Source organism: Cyprinodon variegatus, unplaced genomic scaffold, assembly GCF_000732505.1.
Source record: "Cyprinodon variegatus isolate N-32 unplaced genomic scaffold, C_variegatus-1.0 Scaffold1007, whole genome shotgun sequence".
Lineage (NCBI taxonomy): Eukaryota > Metazoa > Chordata > Actinopteri > Cyprinodontiformes > Cyprinodontidae > Cyprinodon > Cyprinodon variegatus.
Genome location: NW_015151460.1, coordinates 254,087 through 267,581, shown reverse-complemented (window position 1 = coordinate 267,581; position 13,495 = coordinate 254,087). Strand labels below are relative to the sequence as shown.

Here is a 13,495-nt window from a genome sequence, read left to right as displayed (position 1 = left end):
CAACAAGAATCGTTATAAAATTACAAAAATAAAGTCGTTAGATTACAAGAATTAAGTCGTAAGATTACGAGAATAAAGTCGTAAGATTACGAGAATAAAGTCGTAAGATTAAGAGTATAAAGTCATAAAATTACGAGAATAAATTCGTAAGATTCCGAGAATAAAGTCGAGATATTACGAGAATAATTTCGCAACAAGAATCGTTATAAAATTACAAAAATAAAGTCGTTAGATTACAAGAATAAAGTCGTAAGATGCGAGAATAAAGTCGTAAGATTACGAGAATAAAGTCGTAAGATTAAGAGTATAAAGTCATAAAATTACAAGAATAAAGTCGTAAGATTATGAGAATAAAGTCGTAAAATCACGAGAATAAAGTCTTAAAATTAAGATGATGGTGTCGTAAAATTATGGGAATAAAGTAATAAGATTACGGAAATAAAGTCGTAACATTACGACAATAAAGTCGTAAAATTATGAGAATTAAGTAACATTACGACAATAAAGTCATAAAATTACGAGAATAAAGTCGTAAAATTACGAGAAGAAAGTCGTAACATTACGACAATAAAGTCGTAAAATTATGAGAATAAAGTCGTAAAATTACGAGAATAAAGTCGTATTCTAATTTTATGTAATAGAAGAAAAAAAATGTCTCTAGCCTGGCCCAATACTCTGTTGTATTTATTAAATTAAGTAATGGGACTTGAATCTGTTATTTAGATTTAAAACTGTCGCCTGGTGACCCCATTCTGGTGACCCGGTTCTGCGGCATGCTCTCAGCTCCGGGTGTGATCTCACCTGGTGACCCTCCACCGGAAGTGTTCCGCAGCTCCAGTTCCAGCTGCTCCCGGATCCAGCTGTAGTCCCGCAGAGCGTCCAAGAAGACGCTAAAGGCACGAGGTCCGCGGTTCGGCAGGAGGTCCAACAGCTTCAGGTTCTTCTGCTTGTCGGTCGGCTGACTCTCCACCTGCTGGACCTGGGCCTCTGTCAGAATCCCCTCCTGGAACAGAAACGGAAGGATGGTGTCGGTGACCAGCAGCTGGTCGGACAGCTTCACCCGGAACCTCCGGAGCACCGCTCTGTGCGCCGGGTCCATCAGAACCTTTGGGCCCGATTTAGCAACCAGAATCCTCTATTTGGGTTAGATCAGAACAAATAGCAGGACCCGGGAAATAAACCCACCCCACCCGGTCCGGTACCAGTACCAGTGCCGGAGTGGCAAGCGCTCCAGCTCCGCCCTGGATTTTGTGCTCGACTAGAAACAAGGAAGCGGAACCAATGTTTAGTAGTCTTTTCCAGAAATAAATAAGGAATGTTAAATCAGTTAAGTGAATGTAAAAAATAATAATAATAAAATTCAGGAAAAAAAAAAAATTATTTATTTTTTTGATGATAGATGTGAAGATTTTAACTAAAATCCTCATTAAAATATAAACGTCACCAAGCCCCAAATAGCAATCCTACTTTTTTTTTAAGTGTAATATACCAATAATTTAACAGAAGTCAAGAACAGCCATGTTGGAAGTTACTGGGGTTGTACAGATGTATTTAAGCCCGCATGTATAATCTTGATTCTGGTCAGATGAGAGGAAATCAATTCAAATATGTATTTGATTAAATTAGTTGAGTTGGTTACCATGGTTACAGATGCAGACTTGGAGTGCTATAATATCAGATCCAGAACCTTCAGACCGTGAAAACCAAGTGATGATCATTTATCCTGCAGGGATGAGAAGTCCAATCAGGCGGTCCAGTAAGATCAGCTGGAAATGAGTGCAGTTCTACTTTTTATTGTGCACTTAAGCTGTTTCTTCACTACAGGGAAAAGAAAACCATACAATTTCTCCTTCAGATTTTATTTTATTCAATGCATTAATTCCTGTTTTCCAGGCTGTGAAAGATTCCAGTAAAATGTGGGAGAGTGGATTAGATGTTTCAATATTTGCAGAGCAGATTATCCAGAAAAAATCCAAGGAATCAGATTAATTTCAGGGAGAAGCCTTACTTTGGCAGCTTCTCAAAGTGGTGGAGAGCTGATTCCAGGGTGTTTTGTCAAAGAATTATACCATTTTAAATGAGAGAACTCATCCAAACACTTAAAGAATTTACTTTTTATTCCTCTGAAGTAAAGAAACTTGTATTAAACATAGAATCTGAGTTTAAAAGCCAGAAAAACTCACCAATCAGCTCTCTGATCTGAACCATGGGAGGAGCTTATGATCATCATCACTGTAGCCAATCAGAAAAGACCAAACAAAACGTGTTTTTGATTGTTTGAACTTAGACATTTCTATTATTTTCTTTGACATTTTCTGAGTGAATGTTGGTCAGTCATTAAAGATTTAGAATAAATCTAAAGTATAACTGACCATGAGGCCATCAATTATTCATCTATTTAACAAATTTACTAGATAAAAATGTTTTAATTCCGTTTAGACCAGCTGGTTTTTACAAACCATCCAAATGTAGATCCTTCTTACTTAAAAAAAAACTCTTTGATATGAGAATGACTCTTGATTCTTTCCTCAGCTCTACGCATCACCCTATCTCTAAGGGAGAGCCCAGCCACCCTGCTAAAAAAGCTCATTTCAGTTGCTTGTATCCATGATGTTCTTTCAGTCATGATCCAGATATAATGACAATAGGTGAAGGTAGAAACGTAGACCAACCAGTAAATTGAAAGGGTTGTCTTTTCAGCCACCTCTCTCTTCATCGCAACAGACCTTTGTAGTGTTTGCATCAAAGCAAAAGACGCTCCGATCCGTCTATTTATCTCTACTCCATTCTCCCCTTAATCATAAGCAGGACCCCATGATATCTGAAATTCTTTACTTGAGAACCCTCCTCCAACCTAAAGGGAAAAAGCCACCTTTTCATGGTCATTTGGCAACATCTAGAAATCCTGTCCAAAAAGGTTCTGACTGGACCAGTAAGGGAGGCCAGCCCTGCTGGGGTCCACCATGCACTGGCAACAGGTACGACTTGATGTCGGCAATGAGGCCCAAACTCCTGCTTCCTCAGAACAGAGACCGGATGGCCCCTTGTCAAATACCCCATTTATACTACCCCTGAAAAACCGATCCATGCCGAGACTGGTCCGAGCTCGGATCAGTTAACCGGGCCGAGCTCGGTTCTGACGACCATTTACAGATCACGCTATCTCGGTTCCTCGACTCCTCGCCTCCTAGTGACGATCTGCGGTCTTACTGCCAGTATTGAAGGAGGAAATCAAGCAGCTGGTGGCGGTACTGCACCAAAAGTTGTTTGCCAACCGCCATAAAACACAAGAAGAAGAAGACGAAGAAGGACGGAATCAGGCAAATCAAAATGGCGGTGTTTATAAATTTATGGCCATTATTTAAAATGTTGCATGGAGAAGATTTCGATTGTTGTTTATAGTTGTTGTTGTTGTTCTTCTGTTTTGTGTTGGTTGGCAAGCAACTTCCGGAGGAGCATTCCCGCCAACTACTGGAATGGGATGTGCAGCCAGACGGAGATGACGCGTTCTGCTCATGCGCTCTTGTTATCAGAGAACCAAGCCGAGCCCACCTCTGGAACTGGTCTGCAGTTAGCTCGGTTTGGTTGTGTCTAGCTCGGTTCAGTTCAGTTTGCTTACCATTTACACCTAATAAGTTATCTCAGTAACTGAGCTCAGACCAGTCTCGGCACGGTTTTTCAAGGGTAGTGGAAAGGGGGTAATAGGCCACTAACTAGGCACTCCTAGAGCACCCCTACAGGGCACCATGAGGGACATAGTAAAATGGCTATGTGAATTCTCAGGTACTAGGGTCATAGCAACCACAAAACAGACTTAAATCGGAAAGCAACCGCAGTTTCTCCTGATGTTTTGATATATATCCAGGAGTCTATGTCAATGCCTTCTCCAGGTCCACAATGTGGAGATATTTTGTAATTTTCCATGAACTCTCAGCCTGCAGAGGGTGTAAAGCTGGTTGAACTGGTCCAGTGTCCCAGTGCTGGGACAAAAAAAAAACAAAACACACTCCTGAAGCCAAGGTTCAACAATCAGCCGGACTCTCCTCTCCAGCACCCTGGCGTAGGCCTTCCCTTGGAGGCTGAGGAGTGTGATGCCCCTAATAGTTACAACACAACTTCTCTTGTGAAGGAGGACCATCATGCCAGTCTCCTAGTCCATGGGCACTGTCCCGGATCTCCACCTGATGCTAGACAGGCATGTCAACAACAACAGCCCAACAACATCTACAAATGTAAGGTACTCATGGCAGATTTCATTCACCCCTCAAGCCTTGTCATTCAAAATTTCCCCACTTTCCTTGATGGGTCCTTGGCTGGTCCCCTACAACTCCTTCTTAAACATCTAAAATATTCTGTCATGATTTGTGGACATTAAGATCTAAAGAGAAGCATCATCTCCAGGACAGACCTTGTAATTCAGTGGAAGGATGGAGTCAGAGTAAAAGAAATATGCACTCCCATGAGAAGGCCAGTGGTTGGAAGTTGGAGGGGATTTGGCTTCCATTCGGCTGGCTTTTAACTGGGAAGGGCCACTTTGAATGGCTGCTGCTCTTTATTTCTTTGGGCATCTTGGTGACTTCAGCTTGAGTGATAAACAAGTCCAACTAAAAGCACCCTGTATCTGCTTCCACAAGGGAAGGAATGGCAATTGGGAGATCCACAGAATATTTTCTCCACCGTTAAACAATGTCCTCAGTATAGGTCAGCAGCTCGCCGCTCCAACTGTAATCGGTGTTAGTGAAGCACAGCTTGGCCCTCTGAAGGTCCTGCAGCGGAACACAGTTGATAGGACTCCCTCAGCTTGACTGCATCCCTTACTAGCAGTGTCCACCACCAGGTTTTGGGGTTGCCGCCACTGCAGGTCTTACTTCCACAGTGACAATAGAGGCAGAGATAGAGGTCCACTCAGGCTCTATGCAGCCAGCCTACCCGAGGATCTCAAAAAGGCTCCTCTGATAAATCCCGCATTTTTTGTTTTTGTCTTTTAAACATTTTCGGGTCTACAAAGATGTTTAACATTTCTTATATCAGAGATCTGATTGTTCCTTATGTTCCTAACAGAGCACTTCTCTCTCAATCTGCAGGTTTACTAGTGGTTCCTAGAATTTCTAAAAGTAGAATGGGAGGCAGATCTTTTAGTTATCAGGCTCCTCTCCTGTGGAACCAACTACCAGTTTTAGTCCGTGAGGCAGACACCCTGTCTACTTTTAAGGCTAGGCTTAAAACTTTCCTTTTTGATAAAGCTTATAGTTAGAGTGGCTCAGGTTATCCTGAGCTATCTCTATAGTTATGCTGCTATAGGCTTAGACTGCTGGAGGACATAGGGACCCCTTTTTCATCATTCTGCTTCATTCTATCTCTATTCTCCCACTCTGCAGAATCTGTTAGTTCAATCTCTAACGTTCTGCTCTCTTTGCATTTTCTCATAGTAGCTTCATCTGGTCTGTTCCTGTTTGGCTGTGACTCCATCCTGGAGAGAAATATCAACACCTTTGTTTATAGATGTTGGAAATCAGCCTGTTTTTCAGTGAAGTCCTGTTTCTCTGACTGTGACTAATTGGATGTGTCATCTTGATCCTTTGGCATGGGAGCTGGCTTGGAGCTCGTGTTTCCTGGATTCCTTTTACACTTTCCTTTTGCGTCTCTGCTTCTGTCTCCTTGAACCCCAGTCGGCCTCAGCAGATGGCCGCTCACACTGAGCCTGGTTCTGCTGGAAGTTTCTTCCTGTTAAAAGGGAGTTTTTCCTCTCCACTGTCACTACAAGCATGCTTAGTCTGAGGGATCGCCTTCGAGTCAATGAGGCGATGCAATCAACTAGTTTTCCTTGTATAGAAAACTTTGAATCAATTTGACTGGATGATTTGGGGAACTTGAGATGACGTGTATATAACTAAACTGAATTGAACATTTCTGACTATGACATGGATTTAAGTTTAAGATGAAGCTAATGGGATTTAGATTTCATACAAGGTCTTCTGTCTGCACAAACCCAACAGAAACAAACAGCCTCCATGGTGATGTTTTGCTTTAGAGTACTACAGGTTCAAAGTCTACAGAAGCCTGAAGAGGTCAAACTGACCTCATCATTCAATCCACTACTCTGACGTCTGTTGGCATCGACTCATCAGATGAATTCTGTTTACGTCAATGACAAAGAGTCATGGTCATCAGTCGGCCAATCAGAAAGCTTCATTCATGATCCAAAATGGTTTGAAAACAAAAACAAGAAGGTCTGAAAAACAAAACCCCTGGACTTTAAACACTCATCGTTGATGTTTACGGGGGACCTGGAAGGTGTTGATTTTGGCTGAAGGTTTTACCTCCAACATTCCGCGGGTCGGTTCCCTTCAAAACAGCAGTATACAGTTCCTGGGATCATCCAGGTAAAAATCAACCAGGCAAGATCATTTGTTAAATACTCAGAAACTTAAGTTTTTCTCCAAAATAAAACTCTGCTTTGGTTTTTAAAATAAATGAACCGAACAGAACCAGAAGAGAAGCGCCTTTTTTGAAGAAATCACCTGAACTTTAATCATGTTTTTTTATTACAGATCTGAATGGTAAAAGTCCAAATTAAGAATTTAACGGAGAAATTCTAAAACAAGCAACGATTCAGACCCGAATAAGGACATGTAGAGGAAAACCAAAAGGAAAACAGCTGATCGGTCTTTTAATCGAAGCGTTGAATAAAAATGATCCAAATCATTTTCAGAACTTCAACATCTCTACATCCTTTAGTTTTATTATGTTGTTCATCTTTTATCCTCATTCTGTACTTAAAGCTTAAACTATTTGAAATCAGAAGGACGAAAAACTTCAGGTTGGATGTTCAGGTTCGATCCAGACCCGTACTGAAGGACGCAGGATCAGGAATTGGCGGCCAATCAGCTTTCAGACGCTTATTTACATGACCTCTACAATAAAGTCCTGGACAGAAATCAATGGGATGTTTGGTTCTGCTGAGGCCCAGTTTTGGTTGGGTCAGGCTGGAGTTGGATCTGAAGTGGAGATGGTGACCAGAACTCCTGATGATTCTACAGCAGACAGCCAGCAGGTCGAGGATAGAGACCCCCACCGACTGTTTCTACCAGATCGTCTTTATTTTACCTGAGCCTGATTTGTTCAGAACAAGGACAATGAGTCCAAAAAGCTCACTGGTAGAAGATTAGACAATCTTGAATCAGAGGAACATTTTAAAGCACATAAATAAATATTTCTGCAGAGCTCCAGGCTAAGCTGGATCCGCTGGTCCAACATTTGACCCGTTGGGTTTCAGTTAAAGCTCCGGCAACTGATCCATCCATCAGTTCTCCTGATTAGAACCTTTGAGTCAATCTGGACCAAACCTTGCTCAGGAATTTCCAATCAGAGGAACGTTACCGTGGCAACGAGAGAGGAAATCCCCTCCCTTTCGTAAAAACCGGCGGATCTCCCCGATGTGCCGCCAAAGTGTTCAGAGACCTACACATTGTAGGCGTAGTCCGTCAGGTAGTCCTTCAGGCGGTTGGGAATGGGCAGGTCCTGGACTTGACGAGCGGTTCTGTTGATGGTGAGGCGACAGAGGTGCTGCAGCGACGGCGCCGTGGTGTAGACGGGTTTGGTGAGGAGCAGCTGCACGGTGCCGTTAGGACCCGCTGCCGCCGCCGCCGGGGCCACCTTACTGCTGGATCTGGACAGCTGGACGTAGTGCTCCACCAGGTGGACGACGTTGTCGAACTGCTTCAGCTTGGGCTTCACCAGAACCACCGAGTCCAGCTTGAACTTTCCGTGTCTGAATTCGATCCGCAGGTTGGTGGGACCCGCGGACGTCATGGCGGAGATGGTGAACAGGTAATCCCTCTGGGAGCTGTCCCGTAGCAGGAAGGTTCCCTCCGAGGAGTCCTGCAGGATCTCCTTGGCCTCGTTGGCCGTGAGGCTGCCCCAGTACCAGCCTGAAGGCAGAGAGACGGGAAGAAATCAGAACCTGCAGCAACTCCACAACATCTAACCCATGGAAAACACAGCTGTCACTAAGGAGCCATTGATTGGTTGACCTTGGTTCAGCTGGACCAAAGCTATCTGCAGGTTCCTGTAATCAATGAAACCTTTAGCTGCTCTCTGAAACTATCCCTCCTGTATTTTATCAGGCCGAGTTCTGGACTTTGACTACACCACTTGAAGCCGTTCTACAGTAGATCTGCTGCTTTGGTTGGGTTCATTGTTCTGTTGCTGACCCGGTTTGGAGCAAGGTTCAGCTCTTGGGCTGATGGACTCTATTTCCTGGTTGGTAATAGAGCAGTGATTCCCAACCGGGAAAACTCGTACCCCTAGTGGTCCGTGTGTGCATTGCAAAGGGTAGATGAAAATATTTTCTTTATTAGGTGGGGTTAAGCGATATTTTTCAATCGTTGCACGCAGCTACAGCTCACACTGTACGACGTTCACGATGTATGTGCGACCCAACGCTTTGATGCGATCTAACTGCTCACACTGTATGTCTAAAAACCACGTGGGACTCGGCTCCGCGGTGAGGTGACGCTACTCGGACTTGTCTATCAGGAAGCCAAATGAGTAGAGGAGGAATACGAAGCTCACTCGAGTGAAACGCGCTGCCTTGACAATTTGTGCAGTTTTGTGCTGAAATCCCTAAAAAGAAAAGGCAACGACGTATTTGGACAGAGACATGGCTGAGCAAATGTGGCTACTACAGTCTGTCAATTATACAGAAAGAACTCAATTTATCTCTCTCCCCCACCATGCTACTGTGTTTTTGCCTGAGAAGAAGAAGAATCCTTGTTTGCGCACTGAACGATTTGTCCAAGATGGTCGACTGAAAATCAAACATGTTTGATTTTCTCCCGACCTCATGATTACTGATCAGTAGGTGGTCATGAGAGCCTGATCTTGTTACCCCCTGTACACTACAGGACGCACCATCAGGCTAAAAGTTAGCCTGATTTGAAAATTCCCCCACGACTGGAAAGTCGGCCCGAAAAGGGCAAAAAAATAAAAATAAATCGCACATTGTAAGCCCGGCTTTAGGCAGTAAAATTAAATAGGGCTGGGATCTATTTTGCTTTCTAAGGACCAAATAGAAAAAATTAAACAACCAAAAAGTACGTTTTTCTTATATGTTTGAGTTCAGTTTCAGCTTTGAGCAGTGGCAGCTGGCCAATAGAGGGCGCTAGGGCACTGCCCCACCCACCCAATGACCCTGATTAAGACATAAAAATAAAGTATATATATATATTTTTATAATTTAAGTTTAATTTTAAATTAAAAGTATTTTGAAATATATTAATATATATTTTTTTAGATGTGCAAAGTAAATATTTAATCTTTAATGACTAGTAAAGCGTCATTTCATTTTTCGTCGGATTGGTGACGCATTTCCACCCTAAGGAGTAGGGTGGAAATGAGTCGGTAAATGAGATGGTTTGCCAATGGAATTAGTTTTTTTATTCTTAAAATAAGTTTATTAGATAATATGCACTCTAAGTAAGACAATGGAATTGTGATTTCTTATTTTAAATGCAAATTTTCTTGTATCATTGGCAAAATGTCTCTTTTACCTCCTCAATCCAAGAACAAGTGCACTTAATTTAAGAAAAAAAATGACTTATCTACATTTCCATTTTCCAGTGTTTGCCCATTGACTCTGGTTAAAAGTTGCACATGCGAGCCTTTGACACACATCCAAACCAAGCAGAGGAACAGCCTGGATGTAGAGAACAGTCTGGAATCAGCTGTTTTTCACACTGAGATATCTGAACACATGAAAGCAGCTCAGGTGTCTGGATGAAAATTAATAATTAAGTCAGTCTAATTTTTGCTCTGCATTTAGCTCTAATCAAGTTTAAATGTGCTTATAAGGGAGTTAATCAGGGGAGCTCCAGTTTTATAAATACAGGTTTAGATAGAAAACTTTGAACACATCTGACTATGACTAGGATTTTGCTGAATTGTCTCTGTAAAGTACCTTGAGATAACATGTGTTATGAAGTGGCGCTTTATAAATACACTGCTCAGTGGCAGCAAGACGGTTTGCGGGTCGATTCCCAGCCTTTCTGCATTGAGTTTGCATGTTCTCCCTGTGCATGTGTGGGTTCTCTCAAAGTACTCCGGCTTCCTCTCACAATCCAAAAACATGACTGTTAGGTTAATTGGCTTCTCTAAATCCTCCTTAGGTGTGAGTGTGTGCGTGAATGGGTTTTTTATCCTGTTTGTTGGTGTTGCCCTGCGATGGACTGGAAACGTGTCCAGGTTGGACCCCGCCTCTCGCCCATAGACAGCTGGAGATAGGCACCAGCTTATCCACTTGGGATAAGCATGATGGAAAATGGATGGATGGATGAATTCAGGCTCGGACTGCTAATCTGTGATAGCGGCCATTTGCCAGGTGGGCTGGTCCTAATTTCAGCGTGCGAGGGCCAGTTCCTCTTAAATCATACCAACACATACTCTCTGGCTAACTACCTAAATGATGCATGCAGTATATATAGCCCTTACTTGTGACGGTTGGCATATGGTGTCATTTTCTATTTCTTCAAACTGTAAAATCCTTGCAACTAACGAAATTATAATAAAACTAAAATGCTTTCTTTAAACTAAACTACAATGTTCCTCTTATATTTGGCAAGTTTATGTTCTAATATTTTTCCAGAAATTTGTTGCAGTGCATGATGAGATTTTGCATCTAAATGCTAATGTTTCCCGTCTTCTGTGCATTGTTGCCAGGTTGGGATGTTTTCCAATCTGGCAGTTTAGGATGGCCGACTATGGGTAAAAAAAATTTTCTTTAGATTTATGGCCTGAGAGATCAATAGACTTTGGTTCAAATTGGGCGAGATTTCGTAGATCCAGGCGGTTTATGAACATTTTTTGGGCCGGAAAACGTGAGTCAGTGACATCTGGCAACCCTGCTGATGTGGTGAGTGTGAACATTACGCAGCAGCAGTCACTGTCGCGTCCGTGTTAATAACCAAAGCCAGTAAAACCGCATTATAGAAGTCTGGGTGATGGTTGTCATGTGATGCTTGGAACTAGATCGGTTAATCCACAATGTGTATTCGTATTGTGTTTCACATTTGAGACGCACGCGTTTGACTGTGCTTCTATTTATTTTTTTTCGCGGGGGTGTAGATGGAAAAACGCCAGTCCGAGCCGGGATGAATTGATTATAATATGATTTGATTTTGTATTTATTTCAATCAATTTACCCACTTTCAAACAACATTTTTTTTTTGTTTTTATTTGAGATGAAAATAATAAAATACCTAAGTTGTTCAAATTAAAATATTAAGTAACATAATTTTTGTTCTATAATCAGTTATTGTATGTTCCACTTTTGGACAATCATCAATACTTTTGACTGAGAGCGATACTTTGTGGTATGGGACGACAAAATGCCCAAAGGGAAACGTTTTCCAGGGCAAGGAACCCCAAACTGATGGCGAGCTGTAGCAGGGACCCCCTAATTATATATATTGTAGGAAATTGTGTTGGAAACTGGTCCTATAGTCCCTCTATTACAGATGGAGTCATGTAACTAAAGTCATTCCTCCCTGGGATTATTAAAGTATTTCTGATTGTGATTCCTGGTTGATGGGACAGGTGTTGTGAATGAAACGGTGTCCAGCTTGAAAGAGCTCCTGTGTGTCGCTGAATGTGTGCATTGATGACTGAATGACATCTTCTGCCTCCATTTATCTGTTTACTACAGTGTGTTGAATTCATGTTAATGTGGATTTAAAGACATTTCAATTAGTGGAAAAAATTGCAGGGGGGAATATAAAAAAAATCTAATCAACCAAAAGTTTTGCGACCCCTATTCAGTACCTCCATGGACCTGAAAGGGTCTGAGGTGGAGCTCGGTGGAGCAGGTATTACAGTATAAAGATTTCAGTTTGTAACTCATTTGGAGGATTTTACCCAGAAAAACCGGACAAATGTCAAAATGAATCATTCCTGTAATGAGCAGATCTGGAGAACTTTCAGCAGGACGCTCTTCCTCCCACCTGTTTTCCTTAGCTCCTTCATGGCCGAGGCGACGCGGCTCTCGTCTGACTCCTCGGTTCCGGCGCCGTCGTCGGCTCCTCTGTCGTCCTCAATGGCTTCGGGTGATTCTGAGGACTGGCAGGTCATCGAACAAATCCCACCTTTAGTCTACATGCACGGACACTGCTGTGATACCTGCAGAGACGAATGGATCTGAGAGGCTGGATTGGGCCAGAGAGGGATAACAATAGCACGAATATACGGAGGAGATTTGGTAGAGATGCTGAAATTCTCTGAGGGGATTTTCCTGGTCTGCAGCTGGAACATCTGAACATTTGATCCATTTATTACCTTTCTATCTTGTCCTGCTTTATTACTTCTTCAGTTTTCATTGTTTTATGTGAGCCACTAACTGGAGAACAGTTTCCTGATGCTTTTTTCATTTTTATTCTATCTCCTGCAATGAAAAGAAGCTGCATTTAAATCTGAGCATAAATAACAGAGGAGGATAGATCAAGAGGGTCAAACATTTGTTTCAGTACTTTAATAAAAAGCTGTCGGCTTTCTCTGAAGTTGAACTCAGTCTGGTTTATGTCTCTACCTCTGAACTGACCTTTCTGTGACCTTTAACCTCATCCTTAATCATGAAAGGATCCATTTGAGTGTGATTCAGCAAGAAGGACTTGGAGGAAACATGAGACCAAAGGTAGGACATTTCACCCAGATTTACGGTATCAATGCTGTAAGGGTGCTGGTGAGGGTCAGTATTGAACCCTGACTGTGTTCACAAAACCAAACCCTTAAGTTCTACTTTTATTGTCATATATCCAGCTTTGAAATTCTCAGTAAAGTTTAGTTCAGTGGAATGACCGAACATCAGGTCAGAATAGATTCATGTCATGGGGTCAGTTTGGTGTGATCAAGTTAGCTTTGTTCTATCGGGTCGTTTATCATTAGAATAAACTGGTGCCAAACATTCCAGCAGGGGAACCCAGTGCACCTGAGTGGGTGACATCTGCAGACGTCCAAACTGATTCCTGAAAGTTCCAACAAACACCATCATATAGTTATAGAATGCTGATCGACCAGCGATTCTTCCTGCTTTTTATGCGTTTAAGGTGCTAGAAGCAGATGAAAATATTAGATTTCCTCACATAGCAGAACCAGAACTAACACTTGCTTCTAGAGAAAGTCTAATAAAGATCAGAGTTCATGGAAGAGGCCCATGAAAACTTCAAGATTTGAAGGCGGTTTGTGTGAAAGAATGGGCCAAAATCACACCTGAGCAATGCAAGCGAGTCATTTCTCCATACAGGAGAAAATCTATAAATCTCAGTAACTGTGTTCAATATTTGTTCCCTGTATCATTTCACTTTATTACCTATAAATTTGATGACATCTATGATCTTAGATGTCTTTGTATGCGTGGATTGCAGGGATTGCACGGACATCTGGTGAAAACGTCCTGTCAACAGCACCTCTACAAATATATTTACTGAGAAAAATGGTGGCAAGTTCT

At 42.2% G+C, this 13,495-nt stretch overlaps 2 protein-coding genes across 5 annotated transcripts in view; both read right to left on the bottom strand.

The window, feature by feature from the left end:
• LOC107100764 (death domain-containing protein CRADD-like) overlaps positions 1-1,222 on the bottom strand; it is a 13,404-nt gene extending 12,182 nt beyond the window's left edge. For all 4 annotated transcript variants that reach the window (XR_001482037.1, XR_001482038.1, XR_001482039.1 and 1 more), the window contains exon 1: positions 802-1,222. Coding sequence is in view for 1 of the 4 variants with exons in the window: in XM_015399395.1 (XP_015254881.1) it covers positions 802-1,099 (298 nt within the window). In the remaining 3 variants the exon portion in view is untranslated. The remainder of the gene's footprint in view (positions 1-801) is intronic.
• A 5,287-nt stretch (positions 1,223-6,509) lies between these two features.
• The window catches only part of socs2 (suppressor of cytokine signaling 2), a 12,134-nt gene continuing 5,148 nt past the window's right edge, over positions 6,510-13,495 (bottom strand). The window contains exons 2-3 of the mRNA XM_015399393.1: positions 11,997-12,171; positions 6,510-7,931 (exon numbers count right to left, since the gene is read on the bottom strand). Coding sequence (XP_015254879.1) covers positions 7,462-7,931; positions 11,997-12,123 — 597 coding nt within the window. The 5' untranslated portion in view covers positions 12,124-12,171 and the 3' untranslated portion in view covers positions 6,510-7,461. The remainder of the gene's footprint in view (positions 7,932-11,996; positions 12,172-13,495) is intronic.